General features: G+C 35.6%; 1 protein-coding gene across 2 annotated transcripts in view; it reads left to right on the forward strand.

The window, feature by feature from the left end:
• LOC105709640 (putative protein SNX29P2) overlaps positions 1–26,255 on the forward strand; it is a 46,469-nt gene extending 20,214 nt beyond the window's left edge. Inside the window, exons 5-9 of one of the 2 annotated variants that reach the window (XM_064360937.1) lie at positions 3,066–3,134; positions 5,861–5,923; positions 8,085–8,161; positions 15,492–15,633; positions 24,396–25,179. In XM_064360937.1, coding sequence (XP_064217007.1) covers positions 3,066–3,134; positions 5,861–5,923; positions 8,085–8,161; positions 15,492–15,633; positions 24,396–24,415 — 371 coding nt within the window. In that variant the 3' untranslated portion in view covers positions 24,416–25,179. Of the gene's footprint in view, positions 1–3,065; positions 3,135–5,860; positions 5,924–8,084; positions 8,162–15,491; positions 15,634–24,395; positions 25,180–26,023 lie in introns of those variants that run through there. The other variant, XM_064360938.1, reaches the window with a different exon arrangement.
• Positions 26,256–26,960: the final 705 nt, after the last annotated feature.

Below are 26,960 nucleotides of genomic sequence, written 5' to 3' on the forward strand. Positions count from 1 at the left end.
TTATGTCTTCCCAGCACCAGGCAAGCCAGGGTTCTTTTGCTTTTTACTGTTGTTGTGGAAACAATGTCAGATGTTCATATTTTCCCAGTGGAATTTTATAATATTTTGGGAAACAGTTTCATAGGGTGGAAATAAGAAGAAAGAATGAAAAGAAAGCAAAACACAGATGGGAAAAAAGTACAGTGAGCTGATGACAGAAAGCTTTGATTTTCATCATTCTACTTTTGAAAATAAGGGGAAAAGTGGAGGGCATCACACAGTGCCTAACTGTGGGCATCCATGTGTAAAACAGTTTCAGTGTGAGACAACTTTGATAATGATGACAGCCACTTATTTCGGTATTAGGAAAGAGGCAGGTAAGATCCAGAGGATGGAGCGTGGGCAGAAGCTATTGTTACAGGACAGGATTCCTGCAATCTACTGTCTCTATGTGCCTTCTTTTGAGTCGTTGCACTTTTTTGGCCTCCCTACTCCTTTCTCCAGGAGCTACGTGATTTCTTCACCCTATACAAGCCTGATTATCCTCAAGGGAAAACCAACCGAAAATAAACATGATTACATAATTTTTTTTTTTTTTTTTCCAGATGGAGTCTTGCTCTGTCGCCAGGCTGAAGTGCAGTGGTGCAATCTCAGCTCACTGCAACCTCCACCTCCTGGGTTCAAGCAATTCTTCTGCCTCAGCCTCCCGAGTAGCTGGGACCACAAGCCACCATGCCTGGCTAATTTTTGTATTTTTAGTAGAGATGGGGTTTCACCATGGCCAGGATAATCTCGATCTCTTGACCTCGTGATCCACCCACCTCGTGATCCACCAGCCTCGGCCTCCCAAAGTGCTGGGATTACAGGCGTGAGCCACCGCGCCAGGCCTATATAAGCAGTGATTGAACAAGATCATATCCAAAACAGTTTAATTCATATTGGGTGGCATAAAACAGCTGAAAATCAAACGAATTTCTGTTTTAGGAATGTTTCAAGAGTGGGCTATCACGTGCATGGTATATACGTCATCTTGAATACAACAGTCATTTTAATCAGTCAGTGATGTGCTGGCATGGGCGCATACAAACTCATAGGATCCAAAAGCAAGCATCTCTTCTCAGCTAGACTTCAGTGACTTCATTTTGGTAGCTTGAAGGAGACCCTAGTGTGTCTACTTGTACCATAGAAATTCAGGAATGTTACAAATCAGGACTTTTTAATTATTTTGCAGACAGCCAGTTTACCAGCACACCACTGAGCGACATACACATTTTAGAAGTAAAAAGAGACCCAATATAAACATATGTCTTTGTAATTAGTAATGTTACTTGCTGAGTAAATATTTAAAGAAGACACTGCATAAGAGACACAGTATTTTGTTAGACTGCCTAGGCCCAAATCTTTTATTAGTTGTGCCTTAACCTCTCTGTCCTTTTGTCTTCTTAACCTTAAAATGAGAACTTCATACGATTACTTTGATGATGAAATGAGTTCATTTATGTGATGTGCTCGAAAAAGTGCCTGCCACAGAGAAGGTTCTCAATAAGTATATTCTATTAGTAGCAACAAGAGGAGGCTATATGGTTTTTTACAATCTTCTCTTAAAAGACTGCCTAAATTCAGTGTTATTTTCCTTGTTGAGCTTTTACATCTCAGAAGCCCATACTCAATTTCCACAAGTTTTGTTAAGATCTGTTAAATGAAAGCACATCAAATCACTTTGAAATGCATAGAGCACTATGTAAATGAAAGGTGGAATAATTACGTTAAAGGCATCATCTTGAATTCTGTTTATACTGCATCTCTGAAATGAGCATCAGATTTTTCTCTAGGCAGTTACTGCTCCTACAGAAACAAACGCAGATGGTGCCCAAACTTCCTACTGAATAGTTTGAGGCAATGGCATTTATCAAAATACCTCTGGTCACTAAATGTACAAAAACTTCAAATAAACTCCAAATCTCAGTGTCAGGAGAACACAGTTATTTAGGCAAATAAGCCTTTGTTGGATAATTCAAGGATTTTCTGAGGTGTGAAATGGACTACTATAACAAATAAAAAGTCTTACATGTAGGCTGAGTTTTATAAAATAGGCTATTAACATAGGCAATTTCTCTTAAAAAAAAACACTATTTTTTAATAATTAAAAAAAGAAAAGAAACAGGCAATTTATTTTAGAGGAAAAAAATCAATTTCTCTTCTGTGATGCGCATTTCAAGCCAAATTAAAATTTTTGGGTTGTGGATGAGCACGTTTCCTTTTCCCATTGACCTCCTGGCCACATGAAGCAGAGAAAAGATATGTCTTAAAAATAAGTATTTAGGCCTGGCATGGTGGCTCATATCTATAATCCTAGCACTTGGGAGGCTAAGGTGGGTGGATCATGTGAGGTCAGGAGTTCGAGACCAGCCTGACCAACATGGTGAAACCTCATCTCCACTAAAAATACAAAAAGCTTAGCTGAGTGTGGTGGCACATGTCTGTATTCCCAGATACTTGGAAGGCTGAGGCAGGAGACTTGCTTGAACCTGGGAGGAAGAGGTTGCCGTGAGCCGAGATTGCGCCATTGTACTCCAGCCTGGGTGACAGTGAAAAACTCCATCTCAAAATAAATAAATATATATACATACACACATCTATATTCCAAAGACTAGGTTCTTAGAATACATATATATGTATATAGATATAGGTTCTTAGAATATAGAATATATATATATATATATATTCTATATTCTAAGATATATATTCTATATTCTAAGAACCTAGTCTTTGGAATATAGACATTCTTATCCACAGGATAGTCCTGGGATTTCTATAACCTAAACTCTCCTTACTGGCTTTTGTGCTGTTTCTGGGCATGATTGCCCTTGAATCCACTCCTTGCCCTTCGTCTGGCTCAGTTAGGGGGCGGGAGATCTGACACCTGAGGTTTCGTTTCCCAGAGACCTGTCTCAGCTGGTTTGCAACTGGCTTCTGCTAATGGGTGTTTGGGGATAAGGACTCTGGCAGGAGCCTGGGAGACTGAGCAGAAGGTAGAAGTCAGGTTATTTTCCCATCATTCACTTTGCCTCCTGCACCCTCCCCAGCGTCAACTGTGTCTCTTCCCCACTCTGCCTCTCATCACTCAAGTTTGCCACAGTTCCAGTTCCAAGCAGGTAATACAAGACTTCTGTGTTAGTTATGTAGCATCTCCCTGTCCTGTCCTGTGTCCCTCCAGCCTAGGGTTAGTTATGGCTTGCTCCTGTTACTAATTTCTCAGTTACTCACTTTTCTCTGTTGGTTACTTGTCTCTTTCATTACCCATTTCTTGCTTTAATTAAACCCCCGCATTATAGTCCTTTAACTACTCCAAGTGAACCCTGTATTCCTAACTGAACCCTGATTGACCCAAGGTCTAATACAGGCCATTTGCTCATACTGGATTCTTGAGCAAACAACACTGTTAGAAGTGCAGTTCTCTTGTTCCCATCATGAAGGTTCCAGGGATTTCTGGTTCATGAACACTAGCAATCATGGTTCCCTTTACAGCTCTCCTCCTTTAGTTAAATGATGATTCTACCTTGAGTCTGCACCATGTTCCTGAGACGTTGGCAGAGAGAAAGTATTTTTCTGTGTTTCTGCTAACATTAGTGTCACAAGACATTCAAAAATTATACTTCATTATTAACCTTCTTCAGGCTACATCCCTCAAACTCACTGTAAGAAACTGATTTATAGGTGGTGAGTCTATCAAATGTTAGTGCCCTTTCTAGTAAGTCACAAAGAATGACAGGGTCTCCAGATCTATTTCCACATATGAGAATAGCAGGATTGGAATATGGACCTGTTCATTATTATCATTCTAAAATTCTATTCCTTATGTTTTCTTTTGAGGAAGGAAACTGCATCACAAAGCAATGCCATATCATAAAAGCTTAAATTTATCCTATAAATATACTCTTAATCCAAAGCTGCCAAACTAGGGTTGTGGGTTACATGAATTTTTTAAACTTATTTTGGACTTTGCATGTGATCTTGCCGAGTTTCTAAAAATAATGTTTTATAAATTTTGTCACCATTTTTCTGTATACCCATCCTATTACACTATTCCTTCTTCCCCAAATGATTTATTATTATTTTACTTTATTTTGCTGTGTTATAAATTCTAAACCAAATAACTATCCTTGCAGGAGTATTCTGTGAACTCTCCCAGTCACTATCTGGGGACTGTGGCTTCTAGCCTCAGTTTATGCCTCCATAGCGTGTTTTATGAAATGATTTATTTTTTTTTTCTCTCTCTCTCTCTTTCACTGTTTCACATTAGACTTGAAGTTCCATAAAGAAAGGACTGTTTTATCTTTGCATTCTTAGTGTTAACGAACTTCCTTGGCACCTAAAAATCATTCAATTAATATTTATTAAGCTCATTCTGAACAACATTGAAAGTCTCAAGGCCTCTCATGCTGGACAAATTTTAGTATTAGGTTTTTATTTTTAAATATTTTTAGAACTAGGAATATTTCACTAACAAACATAAAACAGACTGTTTATTTCAGAAGATGCCTAGTGTTTATACTCCCTCCATAAAAGTAGTTATATCTTTGTTGAACATTGATATGTAAGGTAAACAGGCACTTCAGGCCAGGCGCGGTGGCTCACGCCTGTAATCCCAGCACTTTGGGAGGCCGAGGCGGGTGGATCACGAGGTCTAGAGATCGAGAACATCCTGGTCAACATGGTGAAACCCCGTCTCTACTAAAAATGCAAAAAATCAGCAGGGCATGGTGGCGCCTGCCTGTAATCCCAGCTACTCAGGAGGCTGAGGCAGGAGAATTGCCTGAACCCAGGAGGCGGAGGTTGCGGTGAGCCGAGATCGCGCCATTGCACTCCAGCCTGGGTAACAAAAGCGAAACTCTGTCTCAAAAAAAAAAAAAAAAAAAAAAAAAAAAAAAAAGGCAGGCACTTCAGAGAACCAGTAGCACTTAGCACTTTAACGAATTTAAGACAAAGATTTTCAACTCATTATCTTGTTTACATTCTTTTTCATTAGAAGTTGCATCCTCTCTCTGTGTCTGTCTTTCTAAATTTAAGCCCTTATTTTCATTGTCCATCTAAATATATTCTCACTGACTCCACCATCAATTAAGTAAATGCCATGTCTCTAACTCATTTCCTTTAAAAAGGATGAGCTCAGCCATGCTCTGTTTATTCCATTTATAATGGCTCTCTTTGCACATTTTGGTCCATTGCCTCCGGTGTCATTTCTCATGCATCTGTTTATTCTACCCAATTAGACTCAAGGCTTTGCAGTCAAAGGTACTTTTTCTTTTATATCTCCTCACAGCATGTTCATAACATAGGCTTGTAAACTCAGTGTCTTCTAGATTTCACCAATCTGTGCTGGTATGTTTAGTTCCTTGAAAATGAACACACTGACGTGCTCACTCTGTGGTTACATCCATGGGCATTTTGGCCACCCACACAGGATACAGCTCTGGGCGGTTCCTTTATTCCAGACCAGGGATTCCGGGAGCTGTGATGTGAAGCATGGGGATCTCAAGTCCCCTTTGCCACTTTTCTTTAAATCAAGAAATATACCTAACCTAGCTCTCCCCAGGGACTCACTATTGCCCTTCTAGTAGTTCCCATCATTAATAATTTGTTATCTGCCAAATAACCTGTTCATTTCCTTCATAGCACTTATAATTTGTAACTATATACACATGTAAAATTTGTATGGAATAAGCACATAAAGTGAACAAGTTTAAATTATATAAAAGTATGTAAAGTATATGGAAAATATAAAGTAGATGCATGTATAAGTAATACATACAAAAATCACATCATATGTATGAGTGTACATATGTGTATGTTTCATGTTTTAAACTTTTTTCCTCCACAGAGTTTCTTCATCTCAACTCGCCTCACCACTACAGATCCAAGCCTAACACAGAGCCTAACAGAAGTAGGTACCATAAATATTTGTTAAAAAAGTAAAAGGTGAATGAATGTATCTACAATGGTGATGATTTCCTTCCAGTCATTAATTACATCAGATCTTAAGTTTTACTGAACAAAAAGCATAGAGAGGAGAGAAATAGGAAAAAAAAAAAAAAAAAAAAAGAACCAATTTTATCCTCTCCATTCCAAAATCTCATAGTTTTAAAATCTATCTTATCCCAGAAAGAGGCTCCCAGACCTCTCAGTTTGTTTTTACCTGGAGAAGGGAAAGGGGAAGACAAGAAAATCTCTGCTGTCCATGGTTGGTGCTACCCACAGATAAAATCTATAACATTATAATTAAAAAGCTAATGATTTCCAAGAAGTGTAGCAAAAAGTACTAATTGGGCATTCCTATATTTACTGTTACAGCCTCCTACTTCTTCTTTACCAACACAGTCTGTGTATCTTTAGAACATACTTATAGCATATGCACTTCTTTCTCCTAAATAAAAAATTCCGATGACTAAACAACAAGAGTGGGACATAATTACAGGAGTAAGTATTGACTGTGCTGATTCATGACAAGGATTGTGAGCCAGAAGGCTTGGTTTCACGTCCTGGCTCCACAATTTTCTAGCTGTGAGATTGTGGACAAGTTATGTAATCTTACTTTGCCTCTGTTTTCTCATTTGTAAAATGAACATCATAATAGTTCAGGCCGAGCATACCTAATCCAAAATCCAAAGTCCAAAATGCTCCAAAATCTGAAAACTTTTGAGCACCATATGATGCCATAAGTGGAAAATTTCACACCTGACCTCAGGTGATGAGTTGCAGTCAGAATGCAGGTGGAAAACACACAGTTTATTCAGCACCTCCCAGAGGAAAATAAAATCACCTTCAGGCTATGTATAGAAGATGCACATAAAACATAAATAAATTTCCTGTTTAGACTTGTGTTCCATCCCCAAGATATCTCATTATGAAGTAAATATCTATTATAGCAAATATTACAAAATCTGAAAAAGAAATTGAAATCCAAAATACCTCCGGTCCTATGCATTTCAAATGAGGAATATTCACCCTGTACCTAAGTCATAGGCTTTGTTTTAGCATTAAATCAGTTAGAGCATCTAAAACCCTTAGAGTAATGTCTAGCACATAGGAAGCACTCAATAAATGTTTACCAATCATCTTATTATTATTTGCATTATTATTTCTGTCACCATCTCCAAATTAAGACAGTTTTACTTCTAATACAGAGTGATTGAATTTCCACTAAGACTAAGCAAGGGAAACAGAGAGAATGTACACACTGGAAATAGTAAGAAGGAAAAGGGAATATAGCCAGAGATGCTTTCAAAATGTAAAACAGCACGGTAGAAAGTCAGGATTCTCCAATATCGTATGTCTTCTTAATGAAGTTTTTCTTTTTAATTCTTTTCCCCAATAGAAAACCTTTCCTTATAAATCTTCTAGACACCTAATGATGATCATTACTCTTATTTTATCGTCTTCGGTCTAAAAAATTTGGAGAACAACTGATCACAGTGTACTTTTTAGTACCCCATCCTTGCTAAGGAATTGTAATTGATTTAACTCTATGATGTTCATATGTATTCATTCGAGCACTATTCATAGTCTCCATAGCTGTTGAAATCCTTGGCCTAATAAAAAAAGGCATTTTTAAGTGTTTCATGTATTTGACTGTATGGCATAAGACAATAACATCATTAATCCTTAAAAAGAAAGACCTTCCCATCTGACTGTGCTTATTCACTTATTTTTTATGAATATATGTTTGTATTTCAATTAACAAATATTTAGTTAGATTCAGTTATGTGCCAGCACTGCACTAGGTATCTGGTTAAAAGAAAAAAACATTTTTTAAACAGTGAACAAGGCATGGTAGACAAAGTATTTGCTTGTATGAAGCCTAGAGTCTAGAGAGAGTTTGGAGCAGTCAACCAAACACATGATATTTAAGTTACAAACTGAAATCACTGTTGCACCAGAAATAAATGGAAAGCATAAGAGAAAATAATGGGGATGGGAGGTGGGGAGGTTGAGAGAAATGTTAGGCCAATTACATAAGGCCTCTCTGAGGAAGTGACATTTAAGCAACACCTGAAGGAAGAAAAGGAACCAGCTATTCAAAGTGCTGAAAGAGCTGCATATTGCAGGCAGAAAGAACAGCAGTGAAGAGGCGGTGCTATGGAAGAGAGCAAGCATGAGTCATTGGGCCTGTAGCTGGACACTGGTGAGCAAAAGGGAGGGTTTGGAGGGAGAGTTACATGTCCGATGACGCAGGGTTTTCTCATTTGAATAGTCTCAGTGTGGAACATGGTACTGTTACAAGGCATTTAAGCAAAGAGTTTGTATGATCAATACATGTTTCAAAAGATAACCCTGGTTGCTGTATGAAGAAGCTATGGAAAGGAGGTATGAGTAAAATAAGAGAACAACCTAGCAGAGCATTAGAGTAATCCAAGCAAAAAATATATGTAGCTTAGTCTTGAGTGCTGGTAATGTAGCTATCGATAACTGGATATGAGAGACAGTTAGGAGGTAGAAATGACAGAATTTCTTGATGGTTTGGATTGAAAATGGAAGAACCATGTATGATCCTTAAGTTTTGCCTTAAGTCTTAGATGATAGTTCTATTTACTAAGAAAGAAAAATTGCGGAAGTACTAGTTTTGTCTTCGATAGGTTAATTTCATGTTATTTATGTGACACCCCAGTGGAGATAATACATAGGCATTTGATTATACTGATTTATACTGATGTGAAACTGTTATATCAATGAGCCAAAGATGGCCTGTGTGTATTGATCAGCAGGTTCTTATTTCCTCAATATAGGCTGACACCCACCAGCCTGAAAGCCCACCATGGGATCAAATCAAATGTTTACACATGCATTTACTTTTAAAATAGGCTACATAAGCAGATTTTTCGCCATTTAAAATCTGGCTGTTTTGCCTATCCACCAAAACCTCACCCCACGGCTGCTAGCAGTAGATAAATCCCTTGAGTCATAAAGACCCAAGCCACTACTGCCCTTTGGAGCTCTTTGACCCAGACTCCCCACCATGCCACTGAGCAACATGGCCTTGACACGTAAGCCCCTTCTCTCCTAGGAGTTCCCTTGCCCTCCTTGCCTTCTGAATAGTGACCCTCTGACCCTTAGCTTCTGGACTGACTTCTGCTTTGAGGGACTTCCTGGACCTGAGAAACTGTCAGAGTAGCCCCCAGTAAAGCTATTGCTACCTTGTGGTGATATTATTTTCACTTGATTAACCACACAGTCCCTCAAACGCCCTACAAAAGCTCGGAAAGATCTACCATGGAGATATCTATATGGATGGAAATACTTAGCACAGAGATGGAATTAAGGCCAAAAGAATCAGTGATACTACTTCAGGAAGAGTGCCTAAAAATAAGGTAGGAGGGCCCCTACTAAATCTGATGAGTTACAAAATTTGAGATCCAGTAAAGAGGAAAAACATACAAATATTACCACTTGGCCAGTATCTACTCATATTATTTTACTCACGCCACACATTAACTTCTTTAAGATAAAACTCTATCTCCTCCTTCCCTCCCCAATCAGGATGGTTAGAATGACAGCCTTGTTCTCTGCTTCTGTGTTTTTTCTATATAATTGCTTTTGCCACATATTATTAAAAGTGTCTGATTATTTGCCTGTCTTCATATGGTACTGTCCTTAGAGGCAGAATATGTGTTAATCTCTAAACTCCAGGAATCTAGCACAGCACCTGACTCACAGTGCAAAATAAATATTTTCTAAATGAATAGGCAATCTGAACATATTAGAATGGCTGTGGAAAAGCTTATGATGATAATGTGGTGATAGAGGATTTCAGATGGCTGGGGAAGGTTAGGACACTTTTATTTTCATGATGATGGTATTACTATCCATTCTCTGTTCTCAATCTGAAGTTAGATTCTAGCCTTATCCTAAGCAAAGACATTAAGATATTGAGCTCACATGTATTGTACCACAGGAATAATATAGGGAGATAATGAAATAATTTAAAAATATTTCAAGCAAATAGAAAGGTAGCTAGTTCCATAAAAACTCAAGATGGCATAACTGAGGGCATAATTGAATTTTATCTTAAAATATTATTACATTAATTTGGTTTTGCTTTTTTAAAAGAAATTTAACATAAAAATTAGAATTTTAGGACAACTTATGTAAGATCTGAATCTGAGATGATTTTCTGTTCCTAATTAGAACCCCTCTTTGTTATTTCAGTGCTTTTTTTTTTTTACTTTTATTTAAGGGAGCAAGGCTGGTCCACGCATGTTATGACTTAGGTAATTGCTTCTCCCTATTTTTTACTAAGATACTTGTTCATAGTTCACAATTTGGCCATTGAAAACAAAAACTAACAAATATCGGGAAGTCTATGACCTCTACATCATGGCATTTACTGATTAAGGTAGAATAATAGCTAATAAATACTTCATAGCAAAAATAAATAATTGGAATGCATAAAAGATCACGGAGGCTAACTGAGTGTTATAAACCTATCCACAAAAGATCTTTAGACACATGATGGTACAATATCCTCTGCTTCTTTATGAAACAAAGTTGGTTGCAAGACATGTCATACATTAAAGGGAAACTTTTTGTATAAAATATAATCAGCAGTTTTTTGAACACTGATTATGAGAAGCACCTGATTTCAGAATTTAAAAACTAAGTGTATCTTATCTATTTTTTAATCCTGTGCATCACAACTAATAACTGAACAGAATTCATTTGTATGGCAGAGAGTAATGGTTAACAAACATTGGAGTTCTGTATTCATGTTCTATAATTATCTGCAATTATAGATAATTGTAGATAATTACACATTAGCTTACATAAACATCATGTTTTATTGACTTATCGATATCTATTTATGAAAATACTAAGGTTGGTCCCTCCTTTGAAATATAAAACAACTGATATTATAAATCTAAGTACGAAAATCTCCACATACTAATTTGTTATTATTGCTGTCAGTAAATATATTTTCAGAGTGACTTACCATATAGAAAATACTTTGACCATTCATTACACATTTATCCTCAGAATCATAAGAGTAAAGGTTGTAAAGATGATAAAGATCAATTGCATATTTAAATTTGTAGCATATGGGCCCAGTGTGGTGGCTCATGCCTATAATCCCAGCACTTTGGGAGGCCAAGGCGGGTGGGTCACCTGAGGTCAGGAATACAAGACCAGCCTGACCAACATGGTAAAACTACATCTCTACAAAAATACAAAAATTAGCCGGGCATGATGGCAGGCACCTGTAACCTCAACTACTTAGGAAGTTGAGACAGGAGAACTGCTTGAACCCAGGAGTAGGAGGTTGCAGTGAGCCAAGATCACATCACTGCACTCTAGCGTGGGCAACTGAGCAAGACTCCCTCTCAAAAAAAATTGTAGTATAGGTATTCATTTTCTGCTTGTTCTTTTTCAATAAAAAGTAAGATGCAAAAGAGCTCAAATATGTAATAAACTTTTCTGATTGCATAGATAGATGACTAAAATATGTTTTTCTGGAAGGTAAAGATGAAATGGGAACTGAGGAACTTCAAGAACTTTTCTGAACATATGCGAAAGCCAAATTACAAAAACTATGTTCTTCACAACTTTATAAATTCAAGAAACCAGAATAATCATTTTCTTAATAACGGACAAATGAGTAACATGTATTGACATGTCGCTCCATAATTATCAAATGCCTTTTTTTTGCATATCACAAATAATGATATTTTTATATTTTTTTTAATTGACAAAAAAGCAACACAGAAGAAAAAGTAGTTGTCCTTGGAGGAAAAGACATACCTTGTGCAATATGACCCTGAAAGCATCTGCCTACCCCTCTGGATCTGGGAGCAAAGGGATCTGGACACAAACTGTGTTTAGAGACTTGGTACTCTGGGAACTGATTTAGTGTTCACTGTAGAAAACAATACCTTTGTTTATAGCGTCGTGTGCTCATTTACACAACATTCCTATAACTAAAAAGTGCCAGACGGAAAGGTTGCCATTGTGTGGAAATATTAATGTTTTCTAGCTAGTCACAGGAATTCTTTCAAAACCTTATGAATAGCTATTAGGTTATCTTGATTTTACAAATAAAAGGACAGAGACTTAGAGATTAAATAACTTGCCACAGTTATATAACTGATAAATGATAAGATGGATAAGAGCGCAGGAAACTGTTCAAGGAACAAAAATATATGTGTTTACTAACAGGAATATGAGTGATGCTGCCACACCACCATCCATACCACCATGGCAATCATCAGCCAAAATGTTATAGTTCTACTTAAGGTAGATATTGGGGATGTTATGAAAGGCTATGCTTTAAAAAATGTGATTTATTATCAAACATATCAGAAACATGATGTTAAAGATTTTTTTCTTGACAAATGTTTCTAAGCCTTTAATGTGTTATTACGCTCCATAACTCTCTCAGAGATGTATTTCACCAACACATTTAGCTACCAATTATTTCTTTTCCCAACTTCCACACACAAGTTACATCTTTTGGTGATAGCATTCCAGCAAACACTGTGAAAATACTAACCTGAAATATCCTTAGGTTATCCATCTGCTAATTCAAAGCTCCACTGACTTTGAAAAAAAGACTCAAATTATCTTTTTTTTTTGCTGCAAAAGTATGTTTTTGGTTTTGTTTTTACTTTTTAATTTTTATTTTAGGTTTAAGTGTACATATGCAGGTTTCTTATGTAGGTAAACTCATCTCACAGGGGTTTGTTGTACAGATTTTTTTTTAATCACTCAGGTGCTAAGCCTAGTACCCAATAGTTATGTTTTCTGATCTTCTTCCTTTTCCCACCTCCCCAACCTCTGATAGGCCCCCATGTATGTTTTTCCCATTCTCTGTGTCCATGTGTTCTCATCATTTAGCTCCCACGTATAAGTGACAACATGCAATATTTCATTTACCATTTCTCTGTTAGTTTGCTAAGTATTGTGGCCTCCAGCTCCATCCATGTTCCTACATAGGACATGATCTCATTCTTTTTTATTGCTGCATAGTATTCCATGGTGTGTATGTTCCACATTTTTATTCAGTCTGCCACTGATGGGCGTTCAGGTTGATTCCGTGTTTTTGCTATTGTGCATAGTGCTGCAAAGAACATGCAGAGAATGGTATGCGTTAGTCTTTATGGTATAATAATTTTTACTCCTTTGAGTATATACCCAGTAATGAGATTGCTGGGCCAAACAGTAATTATGTTTTTAGCTCTTTGAGAAATCACCACACTGCTTTCTACAGCTGTTGAACTAATTTACGCTCCCACCAGCAGTGCATAAGCATTCCCTCTCCTCCACAATCTTGCCAGCACAGGTTATTTTTTGACTTTTCAATAATAGCCATTCTGACTGGTGTGAGATGGTATCTCATTGTTGTTTTGATTTGCACTTCTCTAATGATTAGTGATACTGAGCTTTTCTTCATATACTTGTTGGCCACATGCATGTCTTCTTTAGAAAAGTGTCTGTTCATGGCTTTTGCCTTCTTTTTAATGCAGTTGTTTTTGTTTCTTGTAAATTTTCTTAAAGTTCCTTGTAATTTCTTGATATAAGAACTATGTCAGATGTACAGTTTGTAAATATTTTCTTCCATTCCATAGGTTGTGTTTACTTTGTTGATAGTTTCTTTTGCTGTACAGAAGCTCTTACGTTTAATTAGATCCTATTTGTCAGTTTTTGCTTTTATTGCTCTTGCTTTTAGGGTGGTTGTCATGAAATGTTTGCCAATTTCTGTGTCCACAATGATACTGCCTAAGTCGTCTTCCAGGGTTTTTATAAATTGGAGTTTTACATTTAAGTCTTTAATCCATTGTTAGTTGATTTTTTATATGGTGTAAGAAAGGGGTCTAGTTTCAATCTTCTACATATGACTAGCCAGTAATCCCAGCACCACTTATTGAATCGAGATTCCTTTCATCATTGCTTGTTCTTGTTGGTTTTGTCGAAGATCAGATGGTTTTAGGTGTGTGGCCCTATTTGTGGTCTCTCTATTCTGTGCCATTGTGACCTATGTGTCTGTTTTGAACCAGTACCATGCAGCTTGGTTACTATAGCCCTGTAGTATAGTTTAAAATCAGGTAACATGATGTCTCCAGCTTCGTTATTTTTGTTTAAGATTGCCTTGGCTATCTGGACTCTTTTGTGGTTCCATATGAATTTTAAAATAATTTTACTAGTTCTGTGAAGAATGTCATTGATAGTTTGATAGGAATAGCATTGAATCTGTAAATTGCTTTCAGTAGTATGACCATTTTAATGATATTGATATTGATTCTTCCTATCTACAATCATGGAATGTTTTTTCATTTGCTTGTGTCATCTCTGATTTCTCTGAGCAAGTGTTTTGTAATTCTCATTGTAGAGATCTTTCACCTCCCCAATGAGCTGTATTCCTAGTTATATTATTCTTTTTGTGGCAATTATGAATGGGATTGTGTTCTTGATTTGGCTCTTGGCTTGGCTGTTGTTAGGGTATATAGGACTTGATTTCTGTGCAATGATTTTGTATCCTGAAACTTTGTTGAAGTTGTTTATCAGATCAAGGAGATTTGAGGCTGAGGTTGGGGGCTTTTCTAGATGTAGAATTATGCTGTCTGCAAACAGGGATAGTCTGACTTCCTCTCTTCCTATTTGGATATGCCCTTTCTTTCTTTTTGTTTCCTGATTGCTTTGGCCAGGGTTTCCAACACTGTGTTGAATAGGAGTGGTGAGAGAGTATATCCTTGTCTTATGCCTGTTTTCAGAGGGAATGCTTCCATCTTTATTCCATTCTGTATGATGTTGGCTGTGGGTTTGTCATAGATGGCTCTTGTTATTCTGAGGTATGTTCATTTAATACTTAGTTTATTGAGAGTTTTTAACATGAAAGGTTGCTAAATTTTATCACAAAAACTTTCCTGTCTTTCTCATTCCCAGGAGAAATTTTTCATTTCAAAACTTTTTGAATTTTTTTATATATAGAAGTTGCTTGATATTTCTGATATAAGCTATAACTAGGGAAATAGGAATATACAGTGTGTCTGTATATATATACACATATCAGAATATATGTCAGTATACATATCTGAAAAAATATTCATATATATGCACACATTGACACATATCAGTATTTGCACACTCAAGCTCTCTTTTAAGTGGCCACCTTTGTGAGCCATGCATCTCCCAAATAATTTTTAAAAGTCATTTTTGGAGTTGGATTTAAAAACTACATTTTAAGTGTCCTCACAATGGTTTCATCCTTTCAGAGTAGAAAACACTTCTTTAAAGAATGAAAACTATTTGGGACAAGGAGGAATTTAGACTATAAAGTAATAAAATATATTTTCTTATGAGACATACATGATTCTGAGAAAAGTTACAGAAGTGGATTAGAACATATTTGTTGGAACACAATGGCGTTATTTATATAGGCACATAGGCTCATGACATTCCTGCTTTGTGGAAGTAAATGCAACTTATATACTTATGTATTTTATTTAAAATATCTTTTTTTTTTTAAGGTGGAGTCTCACTCTGTCACCCAGGCTGGAGTACATTGGTGTGATCTCACCTCACTGCAACCTCTGCCTCCCAGGCTCAAGCCATCCTCTCACCTCAGCCTCCCCAGTATCTGGGACCACAGGCGCACTCCACCATGCTTGGGTATTTTTTTATATATAATTTTTTTATAATGATGGAGTTTACCATGTTGCCCAGACTTGTCTTGAACTCCTGAGCTCAAGTAATCCACCTGGCCCAGACTCCCAAAGTGCTGGAATTACAAGTGTGAGCCATGACACCCAGCCTAAAAATTATTCTTAGCACATTAAATGAAGAGTTACATATTTCAGTGCATTCAAGTAAATAATTTAAATATGTCAAATTATCAGGTTTAAGACAAAGGTAATAGAGAATATAATGGCAAATAAAAAAGTGAATGCCCTACTTTCCAGGTATTTAAGGTAAAAATAAAAAATGTCACTACACAAAACAAAGAAAACAGAAATTTTTCTGTCACAAAAGTAGGGAAGTGGAAGTGAGATTATCATCTATTTTAGTTAGAGGTGCCCCTCGTGATATGTCCTCAAAACCTAGAGCTCCATAGACATGTTAATAGTATAATTAGAAAGGAAATCTCAGATAGACCACATATAGACAAGCTACCTTATCTCTCCAAATCTCAATTCCCTCATCTCTAAAATTACAGAAATGAGAGGACTAAATGTGACAATGCAAAGAATGCAGTTAATCTAATGTCCAGCACTGCCCTAATTGAATGATAATAATTTATATCATTACCAGAATTTAAATATCATGATGTTTCAGTTTGTGAAAGCACTGCTTGGCCTTTATCTCTACCTTTGCATAGAACTTTTAACATTCTTTCTATCAGCCTTTTATCCAATGTTTACTAAACATATCCTAAATACAGACCACTGTGCCAGAGACTAGGGATACAAAGACGAAACAAATCAGTTGTGTTTTCAAAGAGCTTGTGGTTGACCAAAGAAATGGAGCTCCTAACATATTATAATACCAGTGAGAAAAATATCTAAGATACACATGAAGAGCTGTAGATTCTTACAGAGTAAGAAGCTAATTCTGACAAGGCTACTTGCTAAGGGATGATGAACTGAAAAATTGGAGGGAGTGGAAATATTTAAAAAGAAATGCTTTAAATAACAGGAAGAAAGAATGGAGACCCGAAAGTACAGAGAATTTTCAGGGACCTGCAATTAGTTCAGTTGGTTTACAGTTTCAAATACTTAAAGAAAGTCAAGATTAGAGTATGGATTCGACAGATTTGTGAGGTCTGAAATACCCAATCAACAGGAATGTGATTTATTTAATAACAGGAATATGCTTTATTTAACATTTCACTGGCAATGATGAGCCAGTAAAAGCTTTTGAATATGAGAGTGTCATGGTAAGTGCTGTATTTTAGGAAGCTTGACCTAAAAGCACCCCGTAGTGTGTGTTGCAGAGAGAAAATACTGGAACCAAGAAACCAACAGAGAAGTTATTGAAGTAATCCATAGAAAAATGGAGGTGCAACTCTGACAATGGAGGGAAGAGCTTAATGGTGACTGAAAACTGGGAAGGCAGAGCAGTTCTTTGGAGGTTGTGTTCCCGTAGCATCCACAGGAACATAACTTAGATTTTATGCTTTTTGTAGGGGTGGTTTTGAGAATGCTAATAGATAACTGAGATTACAGGCTTCACATTAATGGAAGGAGTAGTAAAGAGGAGTTTGTCTAAGAAAGTGACAACAAAACTGAAAGACTTTGTAAGTCTAAATTTCAAATCACCAATCCATCTATCTTCTGACTTTGAATGACATCTTTCTTTACTGTTTGCTACCTGACCATTTCCAAAATTTGTGTGTCAACTTAGCTGATCCCTGGTATGTCTGTTAAAGAAAGATTTTCATCCCATCATTTTTCTTCTATGATGTTGAGGATGAATGGATCCAGCTCAGCTAGCAAAGAAAAAGAAACACTCTGCCTTTTACAAGGTTGTTGGTCATTCTCAGGATGAGAGAGTAAATCATTTTGGGTCAGTAACTATCTGTTGTGTTGACTCCAGTCTCCTTTAAACCAACCAGTTATGAGTAACAATGATGGGTCCTTAGAGAACAGGGAAAAGCCAGACTCACTAAGCATTCGGTAGCCTTGTGTGGTATACAAGGGAGTAGGACATTAAGCAACCAGTAGAATGTGTTTGTATTTGAATTGGTCTTCAGTGTTGGATTACACACTGTAAAATGAAAATGTATTCTAATAATAGAATCTTTTATAGTCAGTGTCTTAAATAACTGAATGATTACTTTCCTACTATATGAATGACTGAAAGATTATTCTATGGCATTTCACTTTATGTATATTTAAACTTTCTGTGGAAATATTTAGACCTACACTAAATGAGAGAGGTATAGTGTAACGTACACCATGTACCCTTCACTCTGCTTCGACAATTACCAATATTATGCCAAATGCTGCCAAGTGTTTTATTATTCCTCATACTTTTTATGTAATATTTTAAAGCAAATATCAAACTGGTTATTTGAAAACGATTCACTATGCATCTCTAATTGATAACTGTTTTGACATAATGAGCATGCCTTTCTCATACCACAGATTCTTAAAATCATCTATTACGCATTTCACCAACTGTGCCAAAAATGCTCATTTACATGTAGTTTGTTCAAATCAAATTCCAAACAAGATCCACATACCACTTTTGGTTACTATGTCTGTACATATTATGGTTTGATTATTTGATTATTATAACAGTCTCCTCTTTATTTTTTCTTGACATTTACCAGAAAAACACTTTATATTTTATAACAAGTTTGTCACACCATTTTTTACTTCTAAAGCAAAATTGTAACTCATTCACATTTATTTAACTCCTGTATAATGAACAATTACTATGTACAGGACAGTGTACTACTAGGTGCTGAGTGTGATTCAAAGATGTGTGTAAATCATGGTCCCTAACCCCAAGACTTCACCATCTGAGGAAAAGGAAAAATAAAAGTGCACAACTATAATGACAACAACATTGTAGCAGAACTTAATTAACTAGTATAGCGACCGTCATTTCCAAAACAGAAGTATGGTTTGGAAGATGAGGGGCGGCCATTTTGGAAGAGTTAGCATGTGAGATGGATGAGTTACAGTGATTAGCAATTCAAGAGGAAGCTGGATTGGGAGAAGGGTAAAAAGAGAAAGCTCAACTTGTGACTGAAAAAATTTCATTCTATAGATTTTAGGAGGGAAAAAGACATAAATAATAGAGGTGGGGAAAGTGAGGGATATATTTAAGATATTGTAAGTAAAATAATTCAGCAGAAGCAGAATGTTTATGAAAGAGATATGCCTAAAAGATAAGTAGGGGACAGCTTTCGTAGAATATCAAATGGCAAGCTGAATAACTTTAACATTGTCCTCTAAAGCAGGCAGCCACTAAGTTATATTCATTTTTTTGTATATGGGAAAATGTTGGACATTATGTAAACATAGATATTTGATTAGTAAGCAAAATGTATGAGTTCGTTTCATAAGGGAACTTAAAAAACAGTTTATTTCAATAGCAATCATATTCAAATATTTATAGCAAATTGGCAAGATATTTTAATATTTTGCCCAACAGCTAGATGTTCCAGTTAGAGGAATGCAAACAAATTGGAGCTGATTTAACCAGCACCTACTGTACAGCTGCTGAGAGACCTTCATAAAGCTAGGATTATTTGTTTGTAGCTCAGTAAGACAACAACAATTCAACACATTTAACATAGGAGAGACAGAAGATAACTCTATTAAAGATAGATATATTAGCTCTGCAAACCTCAAACTCTAAACTTTTCATCTATTATAAACATACAGCGAAGTTTATAATATAATGTTTTTCTGCTTATCAACTATAATATATGTATTGAACTATAAGTTCTCTCTTTACCAGAATAATGCTTACTGATTTTTACTATTAAAAGATCCTCAAATGACAGCTGAATTATCAAAGTCATCAAAGAAAGTATATGTTGAATTTAATGTAGCTTTATTGGTATTTCCTTCTTACATATTTATTCAATAAATGGCAATCCAGATATTCTAGGTCATATAGGTGTTTTACTATTTTTGAGTGTCCACACATATACCAGCCTTTGTACTGTGCCTTTTGAAGAAATAAAATTGTACATGGGATGTGGTCCTAGTAGTTCAAAGGCTTGTATTCTAGTACAGATGATTAAACACATACATGTAGAAATAAAACTATAGGCAGGATTGAAACAGAGGTGTAAGAGTGAATTAGGTTAGGATTTTCAACAGCAACACTGTTGACATTTTGAATCAGATACTTCTTGGTGGTGAAGAGCCATCGTATATATTGTGGAATATTTAGCAGCATCTCTGATCTGTATCTACTAGACAGCATCTCCCCAGTGGTGACAACCAAAATGTCTCCAGACGTTGCCAAATGTCGCCTGGGAAATGAATGCAAAATCACATGCAGTACTGGGCCACAAGATTAGATGGAAAGTCCTATATATATTTTGTTAATGCAAACAATTTCCATTTGAGGAATCAAGGAAAGTCCATAAAGGTATGAGAAGTAATATGAGTAGGTTGAGAAGAGGAGAGCATTTCAGGAACAGAGAAGGTGGCTAAACTCCAGATCGGAAGACAAATTAATAAGTAAAAATTATGTTCAGAAGTCATAGAATTCAATGTTTTAGAGGTGATTAGCAAATAAAAAATGACATGGTAAATAGGAATCATATTATGGAGGTTCTTGAATGGAGAGTGAAGAAGATGTTTCTCATTTTGCAAAGACATAATTTGAACATGGAAATGAAATGAAGAAAGCATCATTTTCAAAATGTTATAATGGAAGTTCCAAGCAGAATGATTTAACTGTACAAAACAGTTCATTTTAGATGTGGGATTCCATTAAAAACCTAATTTGGAAGAAACTGGGGAATACTGTGGGATATATATTTCCCGGCATAGGATAAGAAGGGAAACAAAAAAGAAAAAGTTAACTCTATAATTTTCTTCTATGTGTGATCTTGGAAATTGTTGTTGATTTTTTTCTCATAATACAGTTGATAGTTGATATTAGAGCTGATTGACAGATGAACTCAGATTCTCTGGGTCTCCATGAAGTGGAAAGTTGTAACTGATGTATTAGAATGGTAAAGGAAAAGATGATATTATTCTCATCAATAACTCTCCAGTGATCTAGAAATTATGAATCAAGGCTTTTAAATAATTATTTTTCTTCGATAAGTTTTGAAAGTTTGCCTGTGGGAACCTCAACATGGAAAGCAGGTATGTAAAGAGTACCTTTTCTGTCCCAGGCCTTGAGATTTAAATTGAGTTATCTTGCTGAAGACAAATAATTATTTAAAAGCCTAGATGTATTCATTCATTTTAATTTAGCTTCATTTCCCCATTTGCAACATGAAATACTAGGACAGGACAAAATTCAATTTTGAGTGATATGCAACCATTTTACTAGAACCCCTGAGAACCCCCTAAATGTACACTTGACGTAAATTTACCCTTGATCAGTAACTATACTGTTCATTCCCTCTGAAAAGATTTATTATCCCTTTGAACACTAAATCCTCTTATGTACGGACACTGTGGTTTTAAAATTAGGGAGAAAAAGATGCAACTGACAAAGAGACAGACCAGTTATCACTTCCCTTTTACCCTCACATCTTCTCCCATTCTTGTCCAAGACATTCTGACTCGGATATGAGAAAGGGGCATTTTCTGAAATCATAGAGACCTTCTAGTCTTTGTTTACCAATGGGTTGGTATATTTATTTCGGAAATTCTTAAACTGCATTTTTAAGATGATGACTATATCTGGTAGTCACCAAAAAATTAAAATGTACTATTTGAAAAATGCTGATGCATGAAGTAATGAGATTAATTGGATAGTAAGAAATGAAAACCTAGGAAAATTAACGGAGAAAATTTCATCTCAAGCACAGGAATGTTGATTTTGTTAAAAAAGAAAACTAGTTTCATAAACAAGAAATTACCTATGGTGGAAAATTATGGGAAGGTTTTTTTTTGGCAGTTAGCTATAAAATAGATAATAACTGGAAGGAACTTAAATAAAGTGAGACAAGTTAAGAGGCTGCTGCAATAATCTAGATGTTGTTCATTTGTCAAAAGCAATTTTTAAGTATCCACAGTATTAATGATGCTTTATTAGATACAAATTAATGCTTACTTGAACTAGGGCAGTGACTACAAAAATGGAAATTATCCTATTGAATATTAATATACTGATTAAATCAGTTCTGAGCCCATTTTTTCTTGAGACCTTTATGCCTACATTTACAGATTTTACATATTTGAAACTGATCTACAGTGTATAGATGCTTTCCAAAAACAAATTGAATCAAGAATCATGGGGAGAATCTAGCTAACAGTTACAGATCAACTGCTTGTCAGCCTGTACCAAGATGGCAATTTTCGGAGATAAACAACACAAGTGTCTATTAGGACAGGGGAAGAGAATGAAAAGCAATGCAACCCCACAGGTTTTGTCAAAGGCTCTTATTTTTGTCTCTTATTTTTATTCTCACCAGAGAATTGAAATCCATCCCAGTCCAGTAAGAATGCTTTTAGTGAGTTGTGAGCATGTTCATTAAAAGAAATGAATGGAACCAAATGGTCACCATTATTGATTATTTCTGCCCTTGTGGGTTTAGACTGGAAGTGGTTTCCAAGGGTCCCAAAAGCCATTCCCAATTTTTTTTTAAATTTGATCTACATCGTTGTGGACACAAGTCATTCTAGCCACATATAATCTGTCTGACTAGGCCATAATGTCAATGAATAAAGGACCTGCATTTGAAAGCCTTTTAAATCCTTCAATATATTAAGTTTATACCGAACTAAATAAAAAAAAAAAACAACAATTTTCGTCCCAACTATGACTTAAAGCATAGCTCAGCGTAAAATCTAAAAATGTGGCTAAGAAATGACATCTCTGTCATTGTCCTAGTTTATCAACATAATGTTCACCACTTAGAATTTTTAAAGTAATATTAATTACGGTATTAATTACAATGACATGCTATTTTAGTACTTTATAAAACTTAAATGATATAAATGAGTTTTATGTAAGTCCTTTTTGAAAGGAATTCTGGAAGATTTAAACATAATCAGTGAACATATGGGTCTATTTTCAACACTTGAATAATGTAAAGGTAGCTCAATCTGTATATTAATATATACTCTTTTTAATAAAAAAAATTGCCCTTGGGCTCCAGTGTTTGTTTACTCATTCTTATATTTGGCAAACATTTATGGATACATCTATTATGTGTTATGTACGACACAAAGGACTGGGCACATGAGGATGTGCAAGACAGAGTTCCCCAGTTTTAAGGAGTTGACGATCTCATAAAGGAGAAAAAATTAAAATGGCACATGGAGAAAAATCGAAAAAGTGCTATTATTGACATGAGCACTTAGGAGAATACCTAAGCCAGATTGAAGATTTTGTATTTTAATGTTGTTTATTCTTTTTCCAGTATATTTAAAATTCTGACAAAAATCTTAGAAATTACCTATGAAAAAATGGCAGTGTGACCATGTGGCATCTGTAAACACTCAATATCCTCACTGTGTGAAAAGGGTCTATAGGCATCTATAGCAATGACTGAATGATTATTTTTTAAATAAGTTCATCAAATATTTCCCATATTTTGACATTCTTATGAAATCTGTGAAAGTCCTCCACATTTCATATTTCGAGAGTATCTTTCTGAGTCAAAATTCTTGTATTTTTCCCCCCATGTTTCTCCATTTCTCTCTAAACAAGTAAGTTTGGAAACAGTTCTTTTCTTTGGCTGGTAAATATGATTTATCTGCTTTTGGAAGGAAAATAAGAAACAGTAAAGAAGCTGTGGTGCATTTTCTGCTTCCATAAATGGGTCACACTTTGTCAGATTCTGAATATATTAAGCCTTTGTGGAGTTCTGTTTTTCTCAAATACTAGGTTGCTGCACTGGATATCAAAGGGTAATTTACTTTGTGATAAGTAGACTTTTACTCAGTTACTTTTTTTAACCTCAAAACATAAGTACTTCAAAAATATAACTGAGAGATAAATTAGAATGTTTAACCAAAAAGAATATCAATTTTCATTTACATTTGTGTAACTGTACACTGCCCTTCATGTATGGGAAAACTATTATTGTGACCGGTAATCTGTAGGAGATCTGCTTTGTTAATTTTCCTGTGGCGGCGATGAATTTGAGATGAACCATCCCTGAGAAAATGTACAGTGGCCCTGCCAGAAGAAGTAGCTTCAATCAACAGGGAGATGAAAATTAACCATCTTCGTAGGGACTGAACGAAAGCATAGGCAACAACAGAATTACATAGAAACAATGGTAGAAAATATATATCATCAAGAATATGCCATTCACAATCAATTGCCTAAAAGTTTTAAATTTTATCTGAACTTCTACTTTTTGATTTCTAAATTATTTTTCACAATTGTTTATGCTGTAGTCGTATTTGCTAGGATGAACTAATGTATTCTGCTAAACTTCTCAACCAAGATGATAAAATATGATCTGTGCACATTCTAATTCATGAAGTATTTTTATTCTAGTAAAACACCTAGCATAATGCATGAAATATAAAGGCTCCGTAAGTGTTTTCTTCCTTCATTACTGCACTGGTATTTATCATGATAACTTATTTTGAGTTTGCTAGATTCTCATACTAGGATTTTCTTCTCAAGTGTCACATATCACTTTCTTCTAAAGATCATTTGGTATCAAAATAACATTTAGGTATATATAAATTTATTTATCAATTTATTTTGACTCAACACGTTTCTATTGGCCATACTCATAATATTTGGTTCCAATCCTTTCACAGTCATTCCTATTTGCTTTTAAGAAATTTTCATAATGATGAAGAAACAGTAGCAGAAGCAATGTTAAATGAAAGGATAAAGGGCATGTAAGTGGACACTAGTACCTTCATCTAGGAACCAACTTTTACCTTCTTTTCTGTTATATTTATTCCCTTGTCTCCTTTAAAATCTGTATTTACATCTCAAAAGAGTTTCACAGTCTTTGAACCAGTCATCAGTTATCAGTTGGATGCTCTTGCTGATGGGTTTATAGTTTTCTCCTCTCCTCTAGTTTGGATCAAATGACCATTCCTATGGAAAAGCCACTGGAGACAAACTCAGAATCCAGACTCACATTCAGATGATTTGTGCTCTCCCCGTAACCACTGTCCCAGATTCAGGTTTCCACTGCCCTACACTTAAGTTGTTGAACAAAATAGTTAACTTATCTCTCCACCTCCAGTCCCCTTTCCATCTGATTGATCTATGAACAAAAAGCTTTAGAAGAATTTCTGCCTTATTATTGCTCCCAGCTTAAAAATTTAAATGACCTCCTATTTCTACCAAGTCACAATTCTCTGGTTGACATTCAAGACCCAACACTAACTCATCTCTGAATGCCACTGCTATAATTATTTGTCACAATTCAACAGATAGCCCTTTATGCAAACGCTAAGACATATTTGATATTTAGACTTACTTCAGCCACTGCTTCTTTGAAAATATTTTCTAACCCTTCCCCCTTTCTCCTGAAGTGGATTAGGTATTCCCCTTGCAGAGCAGCTTTGGCAAACTTATCAGAAAATGTAACACAATGTATTTTTTTTTTTTTTTTTTTTTTTTTTTTGCTTATTCATCTGTGTCCTCTATAAAGATATAAGTTTCCTTAGGGCAGAAGGAAACCATTTGTCTTTATAGCTCCAGTATCTAACATTATATTAGCATGTAAGGGGTGCTCATAAATGATTATTTAAAATGATGGCATGTCCTGAATAAGTATTGTGTTTCTGATGCTGATGCCAAAAACTGAGTGATGTGTGTCTTCTAGGTAAATAGCTGCCTTTCCTTTTTATCTTTCTTTATGTTTCTTCCCACTTCCAAAATTTGGATCAAATTTAACTCCCTTGGAATTGGTCAGATGTTCTTCAAAGAAAGACAGAGGTGCTACTTGAGAATCCTAAGCTGAGACAAAGCAATTGATTCCAAATCAATCCTGCCTCTTACTGAAGAGTCTAAAAAACCACAGAAACAAGACAGACAGTCTATGCAGAATCCTGATAGGAGAGTTCACTATTCAACTCAGTGCTAAAAATATGCACCCAACTCCAAAATGTCATCTTTAGGACAGTTTATATCCCCCGTGTTTGGAGCCTAGGCTCCCCTCAATTGGCAATGTGATGAAATCTGTTCCCTACTCAATACTCTTGCCACTTTTTCCAGGACTCCACTCTTCTCTGGCTCAATGTCTGAGGACCCCTAAGAAACCTCACTTTATTGGTAGCTATTCCATAACTCCTTGTTTCAGGCATCATTTGGGAATTTCTGTTCCGTAAGCATACAACTCACTGTTGCCATAACACAATGCTTGATTGCATTTGAGAAATTTCCCAGGAAGCATTTCTCAATCCATGTATGTCTGGTTTGGTTACAGATACTTTCCTCCAAATACAATCCTGTTCACCATGGAAGACATTAAAAGCTTCAATGGTTGCTGCTGGGGGCCTTCACCACAAAACAGCCATTCAACTTTGTTTTGCTCTATCTACAAAAAATATTCACTGGCACACTCCAGAAGTCAACTTTGATTCAACTATAGTCTTCAGTTACCAGACCTTATCACACGTCTGTAAAACTGAGAAATAAACAAGTGTTTAAAATATGTCCTTTTTTTGTATTTCTTTCTACTAGTGTCGTTTCTTATTAGCTTGATATAAAGCTTAACTAAAGAGGCAAGAATAAGAAAGTAAAAATAATTGAACTTTTCAGTCACCATGTCATTTCATAGAGTATTATATCAGCACATAGTTTTGCTATCCCTTTGAGTTGATAGAAATTAATTTAAAAATTTCCTACTGGGCACTTTAAAATGTGTATTGACCCACAAACCTGTAAATGGTTGAAAGAAATCATTATTATTTGAGAGAAATCATTAACTCAGATGTAGGAACATAGAACAACTACAAGATTATATTTCATAAAGCAAGATCTGTAAAAATGTATTTACATTGACAGTAAGTAAAAATAATGTGGACTCTTATAAAGAAATTTGAAATTTATCAGAGAAACCTTTGCAGAGAAGTAAATTTTCACTATTCACTTCATCTTTATTTTCAAACACATTCATCTCTATTCACAGGTTAGATGTTCTACACTTTAAAATTCGGCTTTATAACATTATAGTTTTCCAGTATTATTATTGATCAGTCAGCTTCAGAACATAGAAACCTCTTTAAAACAAATATAGACCTAATGCTGCAGAACCCATTTGCCCAAAAAGCTTAGTAAATTCCCTGCAGTCACTTCTAGGATTTTATCTTTCTTTAAAAAGTTGTGTTTTCTCAAACTAGGCCTATTTCTGCACAAGGTAT

This window comes from Aotus nancymaae, unplaced genomic scaffold (assembly GCF_030222135.1).
Source record: "Aotus nancymaae isolate 86718 unplaced genomic scaffold, 86718_ANA_hifiasm-v0.15.2.pri h1tg000040l, whole genome shotgun sequence".
NCBI classification, from domain to species: Eukaryota; Metazoa; Chordata; class Mammalia; order Primates; family Aotidae; genus Aotus; species Aotus nancymaae.